Genomic DNA, 21,563 nt, shown 5'->3' with positions numbered 1-21,563 from the left:
AATATTTCTTCAAATGCTCACTTTTTCTCAAACCATTTTTCTTCTTTTCTTTAGGAATTATGATGAATCATCACCTATCGAACTCCCGTCTTTTAAATTCTATCTGAAATCAACTATCTCCAAAACTATCGAACGAGATCTCTTCAGGCACAGAAATAAATGCGCAAATTCGGCCCTGAAACTTTCGTCGTTAAATGCCTCAGCTTTAAGTACGATGATTCTACCAAGATTAAATTTTACTTACAAAAGCGAGACCATAATAACGTGACGGGGAGGAGGGTGGGAGTTCCTTTTTAAATTCATCCTTTAACGTGTCGCGGATACGCGCGAGACGTTCTGCCGCGCGTTCTTCTTCATTTCTTTCACGTTCCACGCGATAACTACTCGAGAAGTTAAGGTCACGTTGAACTTTTCAATCGGATCTGATTGCCATGAATTTAAATGTTGCTCGTTCCAGCACGGTATGTCCGCTGCGACGCGGAGGAGGGGAAAGTTTTTGCCCCGGTCCGACTCTGGGAGCATTCCAGGCGGTTACAGGATGCTTACCAGCCTTCAAAGAGCGCTCCTCTCTTATAATCCTTTTCTCCTCTGTTCCACCGATCGTTACCCCCTTGTTTCCTTTCCGCCTTCGTGCCGATGAAACTTTTTCATCGATTAGCATGATTGCATTAAACATGCAAATCCAGCCTGAGTGATCGCCTCTGCCCCGGGGATGAGGGATAACTCTTCTTTCAATAATTCGATCTCTTTGCTTCGAAACGATCGTGTCTCACTCTGCGCTGCATGGGAACTGCTACAGCTATTGACAGGTTCGCTGAATATTCTTCTTGAGCATTCGATGCCATTAGGGGATGATAGTGATATCGAAAGAATTTATTCGATCGAGGGAAAGATGGAATTCTCATTGTACCATCTGATCAAATTTGACCCGGACTAGTTAAAAAAAACAACATTTTTATGTATTTTAATACAAATCTTTATTATCGCCTTCAAAATAGTCTCCTTTTGAGCCAATACAAGCATGCCGACGGTTAATACAATTTTCCATACACTTCTTATAGGCCTCGACCGGGATGGCCTTTAGTTCCTTCAGCGAATTTCTTTTTATGGCCTCAATCGACTCATAACGTGTTTCCCGAAGCGGATAATTGATTTTCGAAAACAGAGAAAAATCACAGGGTGCTAAATCTGGCGAGTACAGTGATTGAGCAATGACTTTTGTTTCGCGTTTGGCTAAAAAATTTAGTCACAATTAGGCTAGAATGCTAGAAAATTCAGATCTTTCGGCACGAGTCTGGCGACAACGCGCTTCATACCCAAAAACATCAACCACAATGTGTTGAGTCGATCCATGAGAAATGTTGAGAGCCTCTGCTATCTCTCTAATGCCAACCCAACGATTTCCAAGTACGATTTCCTTCACTTTTTTAATATTATCGTCATTAACAGAGGTGGATGGACGACTCGCATGAGGCAAGTTTTCTACGACTTCACGACCCTCACTGAATGTTTTATGCCACTCAAATACTTGAGTTCTCGATAGGGTAGACTCCCCATAATATTTCTGTAACATTTTCAAAGACTGCGTAGCCGTAATTCCATTGGAAACACAAAATTTCAAGCAAACTCGTTCCATTTTTTTTCCATAGCAAAAATTGCCAAACTTTTCGCGTCGTACACAAATGACTCCCAAACTCACAAAAATGGACGTATCCCGCGCGCGCTTCACACGAATGTCAACGAAGGTTATACCAAACTAGAAAAAAAATATTTTACCAATTCAGTTTACGCGAACGATTTAAATGGACCAGTCCGGGTCAAATTTGATCAGATCGTATATGGTACGGTTGCTTCAATTTTTTATCTATCGGTTCATGAATAATTAACCCTTTGTACTCGGGTGTCTCCTGTGAGGGGACACCGTAAGTCTGGCAAATTTTGTTAGTGATTATGTAGAATAAATTTATGCTAGGACAAATTTTTTAAAAATGCACGTTTCCTTAAAGTTTTTTTATTGAAATAGCACGAGAAAGCAAACCAAAATATGGTGTATATACAGAGATTTAGAGAAAAATATATGAGCAGGCATATTTTTGTAATAATAAATCTTATAAATTGTTATTATTTTAATAATAAAATATGTCAATTATATCAATTACAATTATGTATACTTTATTTAAAATGTACCAATTGGACATATTCAATATACATTACAATATATATAATGGAATATATTGTAAATATTAAAAAACAAAATTCTGAAGTTTCTTTTGAAAGATCCTTTATGTTTGCAGTGATGTCAACGCTTCATGAAAGCTATAAGAATGTATAACCAAGTTTAATAATGCCAAAAAAGACACGTTTCCAAGAAGTTAAACTATACAATTTAATTTAATGTCTTCGTTTATTTTTTTTATTTATTTGTTGCTTTCAAACCAAATATGGTTTATATAGCATACGTTACATAACATATCTTAATGCGCCTTTTTTACATAGATTAACTTAAAACTAGTTTGTGTAGCGTCTGTATGCTTACATTGTTTTAATGAAGTAAAATTATAATAATAATAATTATTCAATTTAAATTAAATTTAAATTAAATTAAATTCTTATTGCGCATTGCTTAATAAATTCAAATATAATCATCAGACCTTTAATATCTGGACCGCATAGGAAATACCTCATACAAGTCGGGAGGTAGTATTTGCGACGGTGAAGCGTTGTTATGAGGGTAGCACGTTCATTTTCATATTTTGGACATTGCCAAATGACATGATCTAAATCTTGATTTTCAGCACCACATTCGCAAGCACTGTCTCCATCTTCATTTAATAAAACTATCCACGAATGTGGCCTGGCTACAAATATTTGGACATGAAAGAATTCGTTAAAATGAAAAGATCTCGGAAGATGTACTTCGAAATTTGTTTACCTTAAGAACTTAGAAATTTGTTAAAGGTCAGTGGCTATGGTTATTATTACACATTGTAAGCATTTGAATTCCCATTGGCCTCCCCAAACTTATCAACCGCAAGAGAAAAAGAAGGTTATTAAGTATCCCCAAGTTCCCCCGATTCTACGAGTCCCTACATAGAAGAACTACACAGAAGATTTCGCCATTTCCAGTAACGTTTCGTGGCTTCTGCGGGCTACTCTCCCGTCTGGGTCGTCAATTTGGCGAGTGAAAGAAGTTGAGGAACAGAGAGTTCGGGCAAAGTGAGGATAGGGGTGAAGAGTGTTCTTAGCGTGCTCATCAGTGAAGTTGCCTAACAGACTTATCCAGCATTCAGCCCTCTTTTCTTCGTTCTTCTTTCTTCGTCTAGTCTAGAATGCCACAAGGAAACCCTCCTCGCAATTTACATTTAACATGTGAGAGAGCTCGTGCACTCGTGTGTACTCACTTTCGCGCGTAAGGAATGAGAGAATCGATGAGCATGTCAAATTGTGGCCAAGGAATCTATTTGACGGAATCGATGGCCAGACGTAGGCTGGAGTTAATAGGAACTGATGGGGAAGCCCTTTGGCAACCAATGCAGAAAGTGAACGCACAAAGGGCATCTTGCTTTGATTATGAACATTCTAGTTTGCGTATGATTCTACTGGAAGCAAGTTGCTTACTCGATTGATAGTACGTTTCGATCCGATGCATTTCTCATACGAATGCTACGGTCACTTGTCTGTCATATTTGAATTATGGGATACAGGTAGTGAAAGTGATACATACATTTTTGATAATTGAATCGCGGATATTCATGCATTTATGACGAGTGTAAGTATGCAAGCATATGTTTAAGGATGTGTACAATTGCATAAATGTATAAAATATAATTTAGAAGACAGGTCATATTTTAATTTCATTTTATGAGAAAAATTGTGTACGAATACACAGTCACTGAGAGAAGCATATATTTCTGAAACATTCTTAAATTGCTGGAACTATGAATGACTAAAAATTGTGGAAACTTAATTAAACTTTCAACAAAAATAATTATTTGGTATTAATAAATAACCAATTTAATGATTCAGTAAAAATATGTGTGTACCATCATTTTAAATTTAATGCATTAATATTCAATTGAAATAAAATGTTTTAATTCCCGAGGTCGAATGAAATTAATAATTAAAGAAATATCAATAATTTGTCCATAAAATGAAAGTATGGACTCATTTGTACAAGCAACTTCAAAATAAAAAATAAATAAAACCTAACTCTATTATATTATATATTACAGCAAAAATTAAAAATATTCAAAATACAAGACAATTAAATCCAGCAAATCAGGTCGATGGTCTTTATGAAAATTGAAAATATTCAAAATTCAAGACAATTAAATCCAGCAAATCAGTTCGATGGTGTTTATGAAAATTAAAAATATTTAAAATACAAGAAAATTAAATCTAGTAAATCAGTTCTACGCTATTTCACGAATCTACCATCGAGTATTTACCATTCATTCTCCTAATGTAATTGCCGACGAACGACCTTGCGCGTTAAATTGGTATTCGGTGTCATGGAAAAGCGTTTTGATAGACACCAGAGAAAGAAGGATCGCTGATATTTTCCCTTATCGGATAATTGTCACTCGTTCAGCGGATTTTCGGGATGCTGGTTTCGCCCCGACGCTGGTGCCGATTTATTTTTGCATCCGCCATAACCGCGTCCCGGTTGTACCGTGCCAAGACAGACAGGCGTGAACGCAACAACGTATAATTTCCGACGACCCAGTTTACTGAAAATGTAAGAGGATTATGAAAATACCGCTTGCGCGCGCGATCATTATTTCGGAGGCGACAGGAGCTACGTGGGAATTACAGGCAAATGTATTAGCGAATCGTTAGATTATGTTGCAGGCTCTCAATGTTCCGTCTACTGGGGATAAACATCGATTTCAACTGGGCGCAGGGTATTATGGACCATGGAGGATAATGGAGGATTATCGAATTCTGCAAACTTAATCAAATTGGAGATTTGATGGATCGAATTAGAAATATAAAAAAGAAATGAAATTTAAATCGGAATTTCTAGGTTCAAAAGCTTCCCTTGTTTGACGTTTTCATTTCCAAAATGAATCTGTGTATTTTCTGAACACATTTGCGACCGCTGACGTGAATTCGCATCACTTTAAATTCTATTCCTCGTTATAAAAAAATTATGAAAATCTTTTAATTTTATACACTACATATTTACAACATTGAGATTTGGAAACATGTTTCTTGAATTTTATCTTTGTCCTAACGATACAAATTTTGTGATGTCCAGCTTCAGAATTTCATTATTTTCGCGAGTACTCGGTATTATGAACGTAAAACATCTGCCGGTCGCGAATGTGTCAATTATCTTACTCATTGCCAAATTATAATTCTTTCCTGAGTGTTACTAAAGAACTACAAACGCGGAATCCGAAAGATCATAGAGCAAAACGGACAATATGTCACACAGTAAATATATTTCTTTGTCTAAGAAAACGTGCTGTTTATTTGTGCATTAAAATCCGAACGAACTTCTTGGCCAACCTGATAAATAAAAAAGCTTCCTTATGTCTAGCAATTACTTCCCTTTCACTCGTTATATCGACAAGCAGTAAAAATAGAATTCGCTGCGACCGTTTGACAAACATGGAAGCGTAAAATGCAAACAGAATAATGCCTTTCCAAACAAAGTTCGCGGAATTCTCGATCAGCATTGGCAGAAAGAAGCTCGGGGCAATGCGTTCTCCTGAGTAGATTTTCGGAGTGCTTCTTACTGCCGGTCGTTCCTCAAACTTCATTATTCCCTGGTCACTTTAAATAACAATGACCGTCTGAAAAGTTCCAAGTCTTTCCACCGAACGAACTCGCAAACTATTACAATAAAAATGCAAATGCCACCGACAGGAGCCGACATTATTTGTAACGCGTGCATTAACGTGCGCCAAGGCGTGTCTGCGCTTGAAATTCAAATTTCCACGATTCCACGTATCGTTACGGTCGCTTTTTGCTGGTGCATCGTTACGCCGCGTGTGGGAGGGACGAAGAATACAAAGAAAAAAGGAAGAGTAAAAAAGAATCAGATGGGGATAAAAAAAAAATTAAAAAAAAAAGGTCATAGCCGGCAACGTTTCGCTTGGGTCCTTTTTCCATCGAGTCACGATCGTTTTGCTTGTGTCGCAATTTGGACGCATTTCGCGTTGAAATCGTACGTTCCCGTGAGTGGGTGGCTCGATCGACGTACAGTGGTGCAGAGAAGTCTTCGGACTATTGATAAATTTAAGGCAAACATGACGAAAATTGTCTGACTCGTAGGTAATTGAAAGGAATACTGTAAATTCGCTCTATTTAGAATTATTTGTAAGTGGAGTGAAGTATTATATACCGAAGGAGATATATTGAGCGTAATGTTTTATTTCATATCGAAGTTGTTCATGGCATGTTTAATTAATTAGGAGACATTAATTTAGGTTGCATTTCGAAGTTTCAGATGGCTATTCAAACGTTTATTGAGAATTATTTATTAAAATTATACGTGTCGCATGTGTATATGTTTTATCATTATTCTTGAGAAATAAATAAATATCAAGATTAAATGTTGCAGGGGAGATTTGCTGATGTTAATTTGTTTCTCAAGAACAGTGCAAATAATAAAAGCTGTTCCTTGCACGCTTCAATGTGATTTCAAAGTTTTATTTCAATCAGAATTTCTGTTCTTTTGTCCTTCTTTTTTTTTTTAAATAATTCACTTTATACGTGCACTTTTATATCTAGAATTATCTCATTTAGAATTACTTCATTTTCATAAGAACATCTTTTTATTATGACAGAGAGTACGATGAAAGAATTTACTGTATGAAATCCATTCGAGATATTCATAGTTGGTGACATTCAAATGTAGAAGTAAAATGAATTCTGTTATGGGACAGAAATATTTACATATTTTTCGAGAATTATGTCGTACGAAGAATATACATGGAAACCAAATGACAAACATTGAATTAAGGGAAAACGGTTCATACACTTGTTTTTGCTACATATTATTCATTTTGAAAAGAAGCTTAAATAAATTTCAATGCTTACAGACATCACTAGACTGCAAATTTTATGCATTTATGATTTACAGTAATAAGGAAACATATAAAAAATATATAACGTATGTTGAATACATTTTGCAATTAATATAACAATATTACTATTTCGTTTTACATAAGTGCACATACCTTATCTTTATGTTCAACGTGTATTTATTACATCAGCTTATATTATAAATGCATGAAGCGCGTAAAATGCAGTATAGACATCACATTTTAACTACCTGGACGTATTCAACAATTTCTTTTTACTTCCGAGTGGAGCTCTGAAATGATAAGGTTGAAAACGTTTTAATAAATTCTATGCTCGAAGGAGCACGAATGACTTTTATTTCGAATAATCTGGAAAGTAGCCAATATAGCAAACTTCGTCGCCATCCCACAATGGGTATATTTAAATTCTCAGAAAAATTCGGAATGTTTCCTCGAAAAGGAGTCCGATTTGGCATGGAATTACCCAATGCGGATTTTCGAGCCGAGCTGAACGATGTTCCGCTCGCCAAGGAATTTACGGTCGCTACCGATACCAAGGTGTCGTCCTACAGCGTCGAACCTGTTCGATCGAGCGGAAAGCACGGATACTGATCAACGGGGACACGGATAATTAGAAATGGGCATCATTAATTATCGCGGTGATTGATTGTCGTTCGTGGCTACGATGCTCGGCGCGACGTGGAACAAAAACCGGAAATCGAATTCTGTGCGCGCTGGAAAACGAGTAATTTGCATTGGTTGTACGAGTCAAACTTACTCCCACGTTACTGAATAAATATCCAAACTTTCCTGTAACCAGATTCGATCCTACGTTTGTTTTTCTTTTTTGCCCCAGGTGTATTTATTTCTGTAATTAATTGGACGAAACTATGTTTTGATTGCAATTTAACAATAACATGTATACATATCAATTGGTCGTAGCAAAATATATGAATATGTAATATCGTGTACTCTTGAATAAATGCACGGAACTATAATTGAAATTTAAATAAAAAAATTAATAATATATCAGTATTAATTTTACCTTTAAAAAATACACTCGTCATTAATCGATAGTATTTCTACTGTAATTAACTATACTTAACTAATTATAATTAAAAATTCACAATAGAACAGCAAGTTTTTATACAGCAAAATTGAGCCAAAATCGTGCAGCGAAACTAATGAACAATCTCTTCGTGCGATTCGTTGAAGTTAAATAAATTTACGAGATACGATAATTTATGTGTTAATGTTGTTTCGTCTCTGGAAGCTGCACCTCGTACATGCTGATAATCATATTTAAACTCTCCGCGCTTCGAGGGATTAAAACACGTTGCGAGAGGACACAGTCGAGGCACTTTTAAAATCAGTCGAGCTCGCATGATTAAAATAAGAAGATTATCGCTGGACACCGGTAGAATTTGAATTAGTCGCGAAACATACAAAGACTCGCGTCGACTATGATGTTCGGCGACCGTTAATAAATAAACGATAATTGAGAAATAAATATTTGCTCGTTGACGATAATTTCATCACTCTCGTCAATTATTCTCGACAAAGCGGTACATTTTGACGATCGAGTCCACGTCACGCGGATAATTAAAGGACAAACGATGTTTTTTCGCATAATGGGAAATTGCGGGCGCACAAAGCCGACGAAAATAGCGCGATTTTCTTGGATTCTATTCAGATACGAAGGTTCTGGGCAACAGAAGCGTCAAAGGAGAACCGACACAAAGGGAAACGCGAACACAATTTTCGTTTCATCGGAACGGAAATGCACTCGCTTCGAGAGTTTCATTCGCGATGGTTTTACGAGCCCCCTTAATCCGGTACTCTGAATCCATAATTGAAATATAATTGAAGCGGAGATCTGAACGAGACAAAGGGTTCGATAATTTTGTCATCGATAACACTTCAAACGAATATTTTCCATTATAAAAAGATTATAATGAAGAGTTTTTAATTAAAAGTGCCTTTCGTGTATGTAGCAGATTTAAGTACATATTTTAATCGGTAACATATAATATTTCTACGTTTACCTGTAGAAATTAAATTTGTGGTGGGACATATTTTTTGTAAATACAGTCAGTGTAAGAAGTATTCGTACAGCAACCCATTCAAAACGAATGGTTCCTGTACGAATACTTATTACACTGACTGTATCTTGAAATTGGTACAGCTATATACCGAATAGTTATTTAGTAGCATGTGTCAAATACTTACTGATTATATGACAAATGACTAAGATTTTAATAAATATAAATTGTTAAAAAAATTTAAGTATATATACTACCATCTGAAATTTAAAGCATTAATATTCAATGAAAGCAGGATAAAGTGTTATCCAAATAAAAATATTTCAATTCTCATAAAGACATTAAAGAAACATATACATATATAGATAGTCAGTCTCATAAGTATTCGTACCTTTTTTGATTAATCAAACCTAAATTAAATTATACGTTTGATGTTTCCAAAGTAATGTTTCGTCATAAATATGCACAATGTACGTGAATAAACTTTACGCATGCATATATGCATTTATAACGAGAAATTTACTTCGGAACTTCAAACCTATCATTTAACTAAGACTTTCTTCAGTACGTACACACAGTACGAGTACATATAGGACTGACTATACAGGGTGAGTCTTATAATGTGACGACATCAAATAATTCGTAAGGTATTCGTTGTACGACAAAATATTTCAAACAAAAGTTGCATGGAATCTAGGGGGGCATACAGTGATGTAATCTGTTTTTTATTACCTTATATTTTTATTAGAGTCACCTTCAGTTTCTTTAAATGGAATGTCTAATATTTTTTTTCGAATTCGGATAAATCATCAAATTTTGCGTAAAACAGTATTACATGAAGTGGGACTTGAAATGAATAATTACTGAGATATCTTCAAATTAATAATCTTCTATTAGGAAATTCGCTTAGTCGTGATTCTTAGCACGACTTTATTTACGTCGGTAGGTCGTGTCTGTAAACAAGTTCCCTGTTAAATATTAATAATCATCAACACGAAATGCCTATTCAGTATCTCAGTAAATGTTAAAGTCGTATAGAGAAAGGTGCTACATTTTCATTACGATGTTCAGTAACAGTGAAACAACGATATGATAATTGTTTATGGTGCGTGTGAAGAAAATGCAATAAGAGCCAAGATCTTGTACCAAGCTAAGTATCCTGATCGAAATCAGCCATCGCATTCTACCTTCTTAAGGCTTGGTCGAAGACTCAAAGAACATGGCAATTTTAATGTACAGAAACGTAAAAGGTATCACAAAGTTCTGAATAATGAGGGATGTCGTACTTCAACCTTACCAGCTATTGCCCATAAACTTCTTTTATAAATGTCTCAGTAATTTTTCATTTCAAGTCCCACTTCATGTAATACTTTTTTACGCAAAATTTGATGATTTATCCGAATTCGGAAAAAGATATTAGACATTCCATTTAAAAAACGAAATGAAGGTAACCCTAATATCTCAATAAAAAAGTAAGGTAATGAAAAACAGATTACAGCACTGTATGTTCCCCTAGATACCATGCAACTTTTGTTTGAAACATTTTGTCGTACAACAAATACCTTACGATTTATTTGAGGTCGTCACGTTATAAGACTCACCCTGTATTTATATTCATCGTTTAAATAAATTACACTTGATCCTTTCACCGGAAAACATTATCTCATTTTAAACAATGAATGGAATTCCCTAGTGTGTAAATGTATTTAACATATCACGAATGAATGGACTTTTAAATATCATTCTACCAAACCACCCCCAAAAACGGTGCCGTTCGTCGCTGTTTCACCGTGCACCCTTTCTAACCCTTTCAAATGGAAGCACAGAGATTGAAACAATGGGGGCTCGTTGGTATGCATAAATAAACACGCAATTACTCCGCGTGGTCACGATGCGAGCGTTAATTACGTAATTTGTGGAGACACGGCAATTCGACGGCCACAAAGAGGTAAAAGTGAAAAATTCACCGCCGTTCACGTGCCTGTGTAATATAAATACTACACAGGGCACCGAAGTATCCGGATCGCTGGCATATTTATCGACGTTTGAGTATTGACACGTGCATCAAACGAAGCTCGTGGGAATTGTTTGCCCGACCGCGAGCGTCGTTTTATTATATTTTCCGGTGGATACCGTGTCTGAAACATTTACGGTTCGCCTGCAGCCGGCGAAGTTTACGAGCGTTGCAAGAAAATTGTTTGAAATGACTCGCGAGAGATCCGACGCGAATTTCTCTGTCGCTGCGGGCATGGTTGTCCGCGAACGATAGTAATTGTCGGTTCTTTTTTTCTGGTTCCTTTTCGAAAAACCTGAGGCAGAATGAACTTTGACAAAACGAACTCCCACTACTATTCCGTGGATCGCATGTCAGAGAGGAGAAGAGAGCGGTCGTGGTTAATCGTGGGTGCGATTGTTATTTTTTCGTATTTGGAATTGTCGAGCTGTTTATTTAAACGAGATATCCATGGATTTTCTTATGGAGCCTGCGGGTTGGAGTATTTTTTGTATTGGAAACGATTGCATGTACAGGGTGTTAAAAAAAAGCATTCAATATTTATATGATGTATGGTGCACACTGTACTGAGTAAAAAACTTTAGTAAACATAGGTCCAAAGGTTAACCGATTCTCAGATATAAACATTTTTGTTTGCTAGTATCATGATTGACTTGCTTGCTTCCATCGCATGCAATGTTTATGTCAGCGTTTATAAATTGCGTTTTGAATGTTCCCATTCAAGTGCCGACAATTCCGTCAATTTCATTTTTTCAATTTCGTGTACAGAAACGAGCGGTGGACACGTGGAAAATCTTCTATAAATATCGAAAACCCACTAGTAAGTCAATCGTGATACTAGCAAACAAAAATGTTTATATCTCAGAAACGGCTGACCTTTGGACCTATGTTTACTAAAGCTTTTTTACTCAGTACAGTGTGCCCTATACACCATATAAATATTGAATGCTTTTTTTTTGAACACCCTGTAGATGTAGTGAACTTGATCTCCTTCTTTTGTTAGTATTGTTAATATATGGATTTAGAATGGTCGGATTAACCCTTTGCACTTGGATGTCCCCTATGAGGAAAGAAGTATAACAAATTTTATTAGTGACACCAAACATAAAGGATTTATGTCCGCGTGGTGTCAATGGTTCAAGAAAATTGTAAAGAATTTATTATCAAGTCTAATAATACCAAAAAAGACAAGTTTCCAAAGTTGGACTATTTTATGTAATGCGATTTTTGTTAACACATTTACGATCTAAGAAATGTGATGTGTATTTACTAATATAAGTACAAGAGGTAATTGTTATTTTTCCTATTGACATTCTTGAAAAGATTTGGGATTGTACCACATATGGAAAATAAAAATCAACACGTCCAAATACAAGAGAATCCTATTCACACAAGTAGTGCAGTAAAATATTGATAAATCCATAAAGAATTTCTTTAGAAATGAAATATTCTGCAGAATATAATCATCCAATTTCTAGATACTCAATCCCTATTATCATTGCATAAATAAACTCCTCTAGCTCTTAGATCTTAAAACCTAATAAGTTAAAAACTATTGCCCAAGAAATCGATAAGTAAGTGTTACCCAAAATTGTAAGAAATGCTTATTGAAATTAAATAATCCATCCCCTGTTATCATTGCACAAATAAACTCCCCTGACTCTTGAATTTCAAACTATGTCACTTAAAAACCATGGTCTCAGCAAAACGATGAAAAGTGCCTCTAGAATTTAAACACTATACATTGTACAACAAATATCTACCACAACAAATTCTACAAAAATCTCTACCAGAGCGACATCCGACATGTACCTCGTCAGCTCGAAATACCCCCAACCCCTGATTCGGGCCAACCCACTCGACTCTTCGTCTCGAAAGTGGAAATGGTATTCCCAGTCGTCGACTGCGCTCGTCCAATCTTTCAATTAACAGTCTCGTTTCTTCTAATCGAATCTCGCGTCGAGTTTGTTCGGTACACGGAACCCGGAAAAGAAAACTTGCTTCCACAAACCGCACCGAATCTCCGACGAAGCCTCGCGAGGCGCGCTTTTTGTCGAGCCGTGTCGAAATCGAATCACACGCTCAACCGTACACGGCATCATCAACCCATATTATCCTCGTCTCCGTATTAATAATGCGATTAACCGAATTACGCGAGGTGCTCCTGGAAGTTTCGAGTTTCATTTACAAGCCGACCAGTCGGGATCCGAGTTTTGTCAGCTTATCACGACTCCCTCGTCCTTGGAAGCACTTATCTCAGAGCTGACGCCTGCCCTCGGTGGGAAAAAGTTTTCGCGAGATTAGCCATGGAATCGCGAAATTGCAAAGTGCTTCGCCACGAGGGACAGGAAGAACCCATCGAATGCTGGGTGGGATCGTTTCGAGTAAATTAATTCAGATCCGTCATCGAACAATTTTATTTCTGGGTATTCTGGATGCAATTATAAATAGATGATAAAAAAAAAAAATTTCAGAGTGAAAAGGATTGTAAAGAAATTTTAGTTTAATAAAATATATGAGAATATGACTCCCTGAATTATTTTCCCCCTTGATTGATTTAACATTTGTCGATAAATTTTTGAAATAATCATGAGATAAATTTCCGTATTCTTTATTATTTTAAACTTTCATGGTGAGTTGGAATTGTTTTGTCTATTTCAGCATTGTTTTATCTATTTTTAACCTGTGTGTTCCAAACAGTTAAATTTAAGTTTTCAAATCTATCAATTGTGTCCTCTTCAAAATGCATCGAATTTTTTTGTAACAAATGTTAATAAGTTGACAGTTAATAGTAAGAATATTTATGTTAAATGTACAAATTTATTTTATCCTTTAAAAGGAATTATTTCTCGACTACTTATGCTCCCATGGATCTACTAATATTCAAATTAAATACGAAGAGAATTTGTAGGACTATCAGGTATCCCCATCTTAATCCTGTAAAATTGAATATTATCATAATAATAATGAATGAAGAATGTGGACCACATCCTGATCATAAATATTGTTACGTTTTATGTTTGGCATAACGAGAACTTTAAGGATTAACGAGTAACTTTAATATATAACAGGATGTGTACAATACAAATATCAACAAAGGTAATTAAATGTGTTTTACACAAATGTGTAAACACTATTTACATTAAATGTACACTTGTACTGTATCATTCAAAAGGAATTGTTCCCCTCCTACCTATACTTTCATGGTTCAACTAATATTCAAATTAAACAATAATAGAATTTGCACGGGTGACCCTATCTAAATCCTATAAAATTGGGCCTTTTCATAATAAGAAAGAAATGAAAAGGTAGACCATAACTCAAAAATCATACAAAAAGCTGTACATAAACAATAGAAATGACTGATACCTGATATTATGTTATGAACGTATATTCACGAACTCAGCATAATCAGAAAACGAAAATTATTCTTCCATAAAAGAAAATAGATAGCACTCGCACAAAGCCTATGAAAATGGCGGTATTATCTCTGCTCCATTCAAATCCCGACCAACGCGACAATCAAAGGATATCAGAACTACGGATAATTAAATCATAAGATTCAGGAGCGCTTACCCGGACTCCACATCAGCGTCTTTCCTAGAATTTCGTATTCCCCGTACGGAGATAAATTAATTTCCGAGGCGTGAAAAGCTCCCACAGGCGCATAGTTTGCTTCTCAATTCAAGATATATAAATAACGCTTAATCTGAAAATATCGTATGGTCAGTAGAGATAGCGGAAATCTTCTCGAGACAAATGCGGTGCGGTATTCATGAACGTCACTTTATCTTCGGGTAGTAAACTAACTTCCGGCGGGGGTGGTAAGGCTTCCGTGACCCTCGCATGTTCAATTTGCATCGAGAAACCGAATAAGAAGATGCAGGGAGCTGCTCCGAGGTATCAGAAATCGTGCTACGACGTATGGGACGCTATTCATGAATCTCTCTTTATGGTCGAGCTATAAACTAACGCACTTGGTATAAGGACGTGCGCAATACTCGATGCGAAACGAAAACGGAGAGATATTGAACGTGAGATGAAACGGGATCCAGGATCGCATAAGGCCTATTAAACGAGACATCAGCGATGATCTCTAGCGGAACGTCGATTGTACGCGAATCCAGGTTTATAGTCGGGTAATAAACTTATATGAGAGATGTGGAGACTCCAAGAGTTTCGCAGATTCAATTTGCATCGCGGAATCAAGTACGACGCGAGATCCAAGATGCCAGAAATATTGTCTGGTCCAATCTGGCGCAGGGCTGTCTATGGGTCTCGCTTCGACTAATAATAAATTAATATGCCGAGGTATGGTATTCGTGACTCTCATATTCAATTTGCATTGCAACGTTAATTAATATATACGAAGAATAAAGTCCATGGTCAGGGAAAATCAGGGAAGAAAGGAGTTCATGAATATCACCTTGTAAGAATTTTTTGTTAGATTTAAATACATATTTTAATCCAAAACAAAATGTAATTTTACAATACAAGTAATGTACTTAGTGCATGAATTGTTTTGTTAAAATATATTTAAAAATGGCGAAGATATAGGAAATCTGAGAAATGATTGTATTAGAAGACATCGACGTCTGCTTAATGGACGAAGGATTTTTCTAAATTTTATTTTTTATCGGTGGTTTATTAAGAAACATTATTTTTCAACTTTCAAAATGATTATTTTTCCTCGATGAAATAGCTAATTTCATAAAAAAAATTTCTTTGTACGTTCAGCAGATGTTAACATCTCGTAACAGAATAATTTTTATTATCTCATACATATTAAATATAATGATAATGACGTTCATATTATATATAATATACATGAAATAAAAAAAGTATTCTGTTACGAGATGTCAACATATCCTAAACGAACAAAGACATATTTGATTATGAAATTTGCTATATAATTGAGGGAAAGTAATCATTATATAATATATATAATAATTATAATGATGTTTATATTATATATAATATATATATATATATGATATATTAGATAGAAAGCGTATTTTCTTCTGCTTACCTGTACTTATTATAATTAACTTGTATTTCTATGATGCAAAGAACATAGAAGCGCACGAGTGCCTATCAAGACATCAGATTTCATCCTAGTTTACCCTGACGTGAATCTCTCGTGGCGGTTAATAAACTAATACCTAAAGTGCAAACATACCCAAGACCTCCGCTGATATACAATTTTCATCGCAACGGCGAATAGGATGCGGAGAGTTTAGAGACGTGTTGTCCGTCAACATATCAGAAACTCTCTGTTTATGAGGCCCGCTTTACTGCCGGGTATTAAACTAATACCCGAGGTACGAAGGTTATCATGACCCGCGCATACTCAATTTGCATCGCCACACGAAGTACGTAGGACCATTCTTCTCCCAAGAAGAATGTGGGGCACGGTTGCTCGGTCTGTTCTCGGGTGATGCTCTAATACAAGAGATTTCAAGACCTCCAAGTTAATAGCTCGCTCGGCATAAAATACAGTGGATCTGGAAAAGTGTAGGAGCTCGCAAGGCTATCAGAAATCGTCTCGAAAGGAAGATCGAGCACTTTTCATAACTCCTGTTTTAGTATTGGTAGTAAAGAATGAGATATACTGGGTGGGAAAACCTTTACGAGCTGGGCATATTCAAAGAGCATTACCAGTAACCACGTAGCAGACGAGAAATCTAACAAAGTATTAGGTTTGTCAATAAACCAGGAGCTCTCGTATGAAGAACGCGTCGCACAGTTTGCATAATCTGTTTTGTTATCGAGTAATACGTTAATATTAAAACGTTCCATAACATACTTGTATTATTGCTATTTGCTATGTTGTAATTTCCATATTAATAAGAACATATATTTATATAAATATTTTTACGCCATTTCTCTATGATCATTTTGGAGAATGGTCACGGAAATCTTTTTGCAGTTGCTTAAAAGTCATCCCAAACCAATTGTATTCTGAAGAAAATAGAAATCCTCCCAAGACGAAAGAGTAGACAATGAATTTTCTAAATTAATATTCAAGATATGCTTAAACATATCAGTTAGTATCCCAGTATCAAATAGGATGCAAGGAGTATAGGTAGTTCAAGGTATACAAAATGATTCCACGACGAATTCATGAACTCGAACGTTCATGAATCTCGCTGTATTAGGAAGTATTAGTATCCAAGATATGAAGACCTCCGCGGCCTTCGCGTAGACAATTTACATTGTAACATTAAACGGGATACAGGGAGCTTAGAGACGCGTGGTCCATCATCAACACCTCAGAAATCTCCTGTTTATGAATGCTGCTTTACTGTCGGGTGTTAAACTTGTATCCGAGGGTATGAAGTCCACCATGACCCGCGCATACTCAATTTGCATCCCAACAACATCAACTAGGGTGCGAGGAATCTGGAAGCGTACGGTCCATCAAGACATTAGGAATCCTCTCGAGAAGAATGGTGCGCGGTAGTGTAAATCCCGTTTTATGGTCGAATAATATATGTATACTTAGGTATATATACTTTACATGTATATGTATATATACTGTACACGTTTCAGAAACCACCATGACAATAATTTAAATTGCAATAAATAAGATTCTAGGTATTTGTGATATCCATTAGTTTTGTTATTAGGTAATATACTAATAAATAAGGCTTGGAAGTAAACGTGGCTTCATACATGTAAGCAATCCAGGAAGTATTATGTTTAACGAAGATATCAATTTTCCAAAGTTAAAATGGACCATCACTTTTTTATAACTTTTTTTGAAGATGATATGACTCAAGAGACTAGAATTATTCTTTTCTAGAATTCTTTACTAGAATTATAACGCATAATATGCAAAAATTTAGAAACACAAGGAGCCCATTAACGGACCAGTTCTTTAACTCTTATCTCTTCACAGTCCAGTAATTAGCTTGGATGGGCAGCTACACAATTTTCATTTAAATAACAATTTAGTTTATTTGCTTAGCAAACAGCAATCACACTATTTTACCATTTTCATTTCTATTCGACCATTTAATCCATGAAGAGCCTCAGCATTCAAACTCACAGTAGTGATCTATCATCAAGTTAATGCTTTAACAATTTAACCCATACATTTTCTCAGTAAATATTTTTATTTTTATGGATTTTCCGTGGGGTTTCAAGACTCGAATAAAAATTTGGAATCGATGATGTGAAAAGTTGAAGCACTCGACAGTAACCCACCACAAATTAAATGTCAAAAGTTCAATTTCAAATTTAAATGTTCAAAATTCAAATGTAAAAATTTGAATTTGATACTATGAAAAGTAAAAACGCCCACCAATAATTGACCACCACCTCGATGCATTAATAATTTAGCCCCTACACGGTTGCTCGATGAACAACTCTCACGCCACTTTCATTTTTGCTTCGGCCATAAAGATTCGACCTCGTTGCAGGAAAACGTAACAATACCCAGTAGTAACGGATGATCGAGGTAACACACGCTACCCACGAGACAACACACATCCCTTCGCGAGAGTTTAATCCCGACAGCAGCCACGCGAAAATAATTTCTCCCCAAAAGCTGCGTGGCTCGTTCGGTGCGCGATAAATCAGCGCACGCAACGGTTTGGCTTAAACTGCGGCGCGGTAATACAGAAAATTCGCGCCGACGTTACGTCGACCTTTCGGTTATCCCCAGCAACTTCGGTTTCGTCATTTGTGCATTCGTGTACCATTTAAACCTTTATAGCATAATATATTTAATCTAGAACACCGAAAAGAGTGCCTCTACCTAGGACGACTTATTATAAAAACATTTAGCTGAGATACAGATTTATACCGATATTATTTTATTGTTGAGTATTAATTTTGTTTGTAAAGGATTTTTTAGAAGGAACGTATGAAATATATGTACGTATATATAACGTATGGAATATATTTATTTATTCCCTTGCAAAGTTCACCGAAGTGAATCACTTTACAATCACCGATATGATTTTCCATATGAAGCTTATAAAATACACATTTTGTGGAATATATCGAGGTTTTTCCAAAGTTTTCACATCGATTGTTAGATAATTAACGCTGAAACTACCGAACAGGTTAATTTCACCTAGGTACTTCAATCTTCTTTCTAAAGTCACTAAATTGTTAACAAAGATTTCGTTGCAGTCTTCGATTTTCCGAAGATGTTGTATATATAATAGACATGCGATATAGACATGTTACCCTTGGTTGTTTTTACTGTTACGTCATGAAAAACAATGTCATTTATCTACCCACTACGACTGACAGCGTTTTGTTATCAAGCAGCAAAATCTTAAAGGCTCCGTTGGGAAACCTTTTAATTTTAATCCAGTTAACTTTTTGAAGTTGGGTGGGTTGAAAACTATCCCACCTTTAGCATAGCTTTACTATTTTATTTAAAGTTTTTCATTCACGTGGCAATACTATGAACTCACGCTAAAAGTACAAATGGAATCAGAAATGTATAAAAGTCAAAACGGGTCAGCAAGTTGTTGACGCTGTTCTTCTGTGCATCTTGAATTTTATTTTTCCTTTATAATCGCGTGCCTCACGTTCGTTTACCCTCTCAAATTAAATACATGAATAACCAAGAAACATTTCCTTTCTTCAAAAACGAGTTCACGCATTAAAAGATCAAACGCTCTACAGCCCCAACAGACTTCGTTCCTTTCCCTTGTCCAAGTCTCATAAAAGCATCCAAGAAACACGGAAAATCCTAAATTTATGAAAATATGCAGGGACACTCACCCTCATGGTCGAAACCTCACATGGTTCCCCCGTTGCCGAAAAACAGCTTTAACCCGCGCTGGATCACGGATCCCACGTCTGTCACCCATCCGCCATCCTCCGAGTCGATGAAAAAATGAAACAAACAGATGCAGCCTCTGCTGGTACTCCCGGCTGTGTTCCCCACGTCGCACTGGTCCGAGATTAAGCCTCACTATCGGCGATACCGGCACAAGAAATCTTCCCTTGGAAAAACTTCCGACCCGTCACTGTACGATGCTCGACGTCGCGAACGATGGGAAACGACGCGCGATACGCGGAGCATACAGCTCGCGAGTCGAGTGGTCGATCGCGGAGCCGGGTGCACTCGATCGAGTGGGCGGTCGAGTGTCAGAAACGTGGTCGCGAGACCTCGGGGGATGAACGAGAGCCGGACGAGATGCGAGGTCGTGGCCCGGCAGCCGGCGACTGGCTGCTGCTCCAAAGCTCGGAAGCTCGAACCAGTCGGCCTGGCTAGGCGCAAGCTCCCTACTCAGCCTCGAAACCACCCCCCTCTCGAGTGAACCCTCTCCTCGGTTGCCCCTGAATTTCTTCGGCGTATCACAACGAAAAATGCCCCGTGAACGCTTTCCAGCTTACGCTGCCGCTCGGTCGCGTTAACAATGTGTTCTTGTCGCGTTTGACCCCAGAACCGGGGTCCTTTGTTTATTAGGAGATGGTATATTCCACGGGGCGACCCAGTCTGTGGGAACGTAAAATGGTTTGCGTGTGTATGACTTTAATCCTTTGTGCTCGAGAGGTGATTCTTAGTCACTATCAGGTTTGACGCAGTAAATCAACCAGCAAGTAATGTTTGTTTAGGTTTCGTTTCTTTCAAACTCGACGTTTCATCAATATAATGAGTGTCGACGAAGTAGATGTGACCTGATTCTGATATCTCAACTTAGTTTGCGATCGTGACGGTATAAACTGGTAAGAAAGCATCTCGAGTTGCTAGTAGATACCAGAAAAAAAGTACTTGAGTGCAAAGGGTTAATTGAGTAACGAAATGACGGAGTTTGACTAGTTTGAGAGGAGTTGAGGGTTGGGTGATGTTCGAGGTTTTTGTGTGTGTGAGAAAATTATTGAGGAGATTGATCATACATTTTGTAAGTGTATGGTTTGGTAGGGTATGGGAATTTTTGTGCATATTCGTTCCTTTGGTGTGCTGAACGTTGGCCTGATTTGTTTATGTAACGTTCGAATTTAATTGAAATGAAGAGGAAGGGAGTTTAGGGTTTACAGAAGGGATTTGACTTATTTAAAAGAAGTGTGAGGTTAACGAACGTACATTATAATTATAGGTATAGCTGATAAATTAGTCACTCCTTGAACTGTCATCCTTAGTTGACTATCTAGTACTTCTCAGTCCAATGAATATTGTAAGTCCTCAATTAGCTATCAATAACAGAGTGCTTAATTAATATCAAATAACTTAACACCTAACGCTACCCTACACTCTAATATAATCTCCTTTTTCTGCCTACTTGAAATCGAAAATATGCAACACAAGGAATGATGACAACGATAGAATTAACAATTACTATTATTAATAAATCTTAATACATTACTAATATTAATAATAATAATATAAATAAATGAAAGGCAGAAGCCGCGTCCATGAATGTACGTAGAATATTATACCGTGTAGTTTAATGAATTTCATTTGAACTAAATGATATACCGACTCACGCTGTCCTTACTCCGTCG

General features: G+C 36.6%; 1 protein-coding gene across 2 annotated transcripts in view; it reads right to left on the bottom strand.

The window, feature by feature from the left end:
- Positions 1-20,462, bottom strand: part of LOC128872970 (dipeptidase 1-like) — a 263,664-nt gene extending 243,202 nt beyond the window's left edge. Inside the window, exon 1 of one of the 2 annotated variants that reach the window (XM_054116192.1) lies at positions 19,836-20,462. In XM_054116192.1, coding sequence (XP_053972167.1) covers positions 19,836-19,841 — 6 coding nt within the window. In that variant the 5' untranslated portion in view covers positions 19,842-20,462. The remainder of the gene's footprint in view (positions 1-19,835) is intronic. The other variant, XM_054116191.1, reaches the window with a different exon arrangement.
- Positions 20,463-21,563: the final 1,101 nt, after the last annotated feature.

The sequence above is a fragment of the Hylaeus volcanicus genome, chromosome 2 (genome assembly GCF_026283585.1).
Source record: "Hylaeus volcanicus isolate JK05 chromosome 2, UHH_iyHylVolc1.0_haploid, whole genome shotgun sequence".
Taxonomy (NCBI): domain Eukaryota; kingdom Metazoa; phylum Arthropoda; class Insecta; order Hymenoptera; family Colletidae; genus Hylaeus; species Hylaeus volcanicus.
The sequence above is the reverse complement of the archived record's forward strand: the minus strand, read 5'-3'. Positions and strand labels throughout refer to the sequence as shown.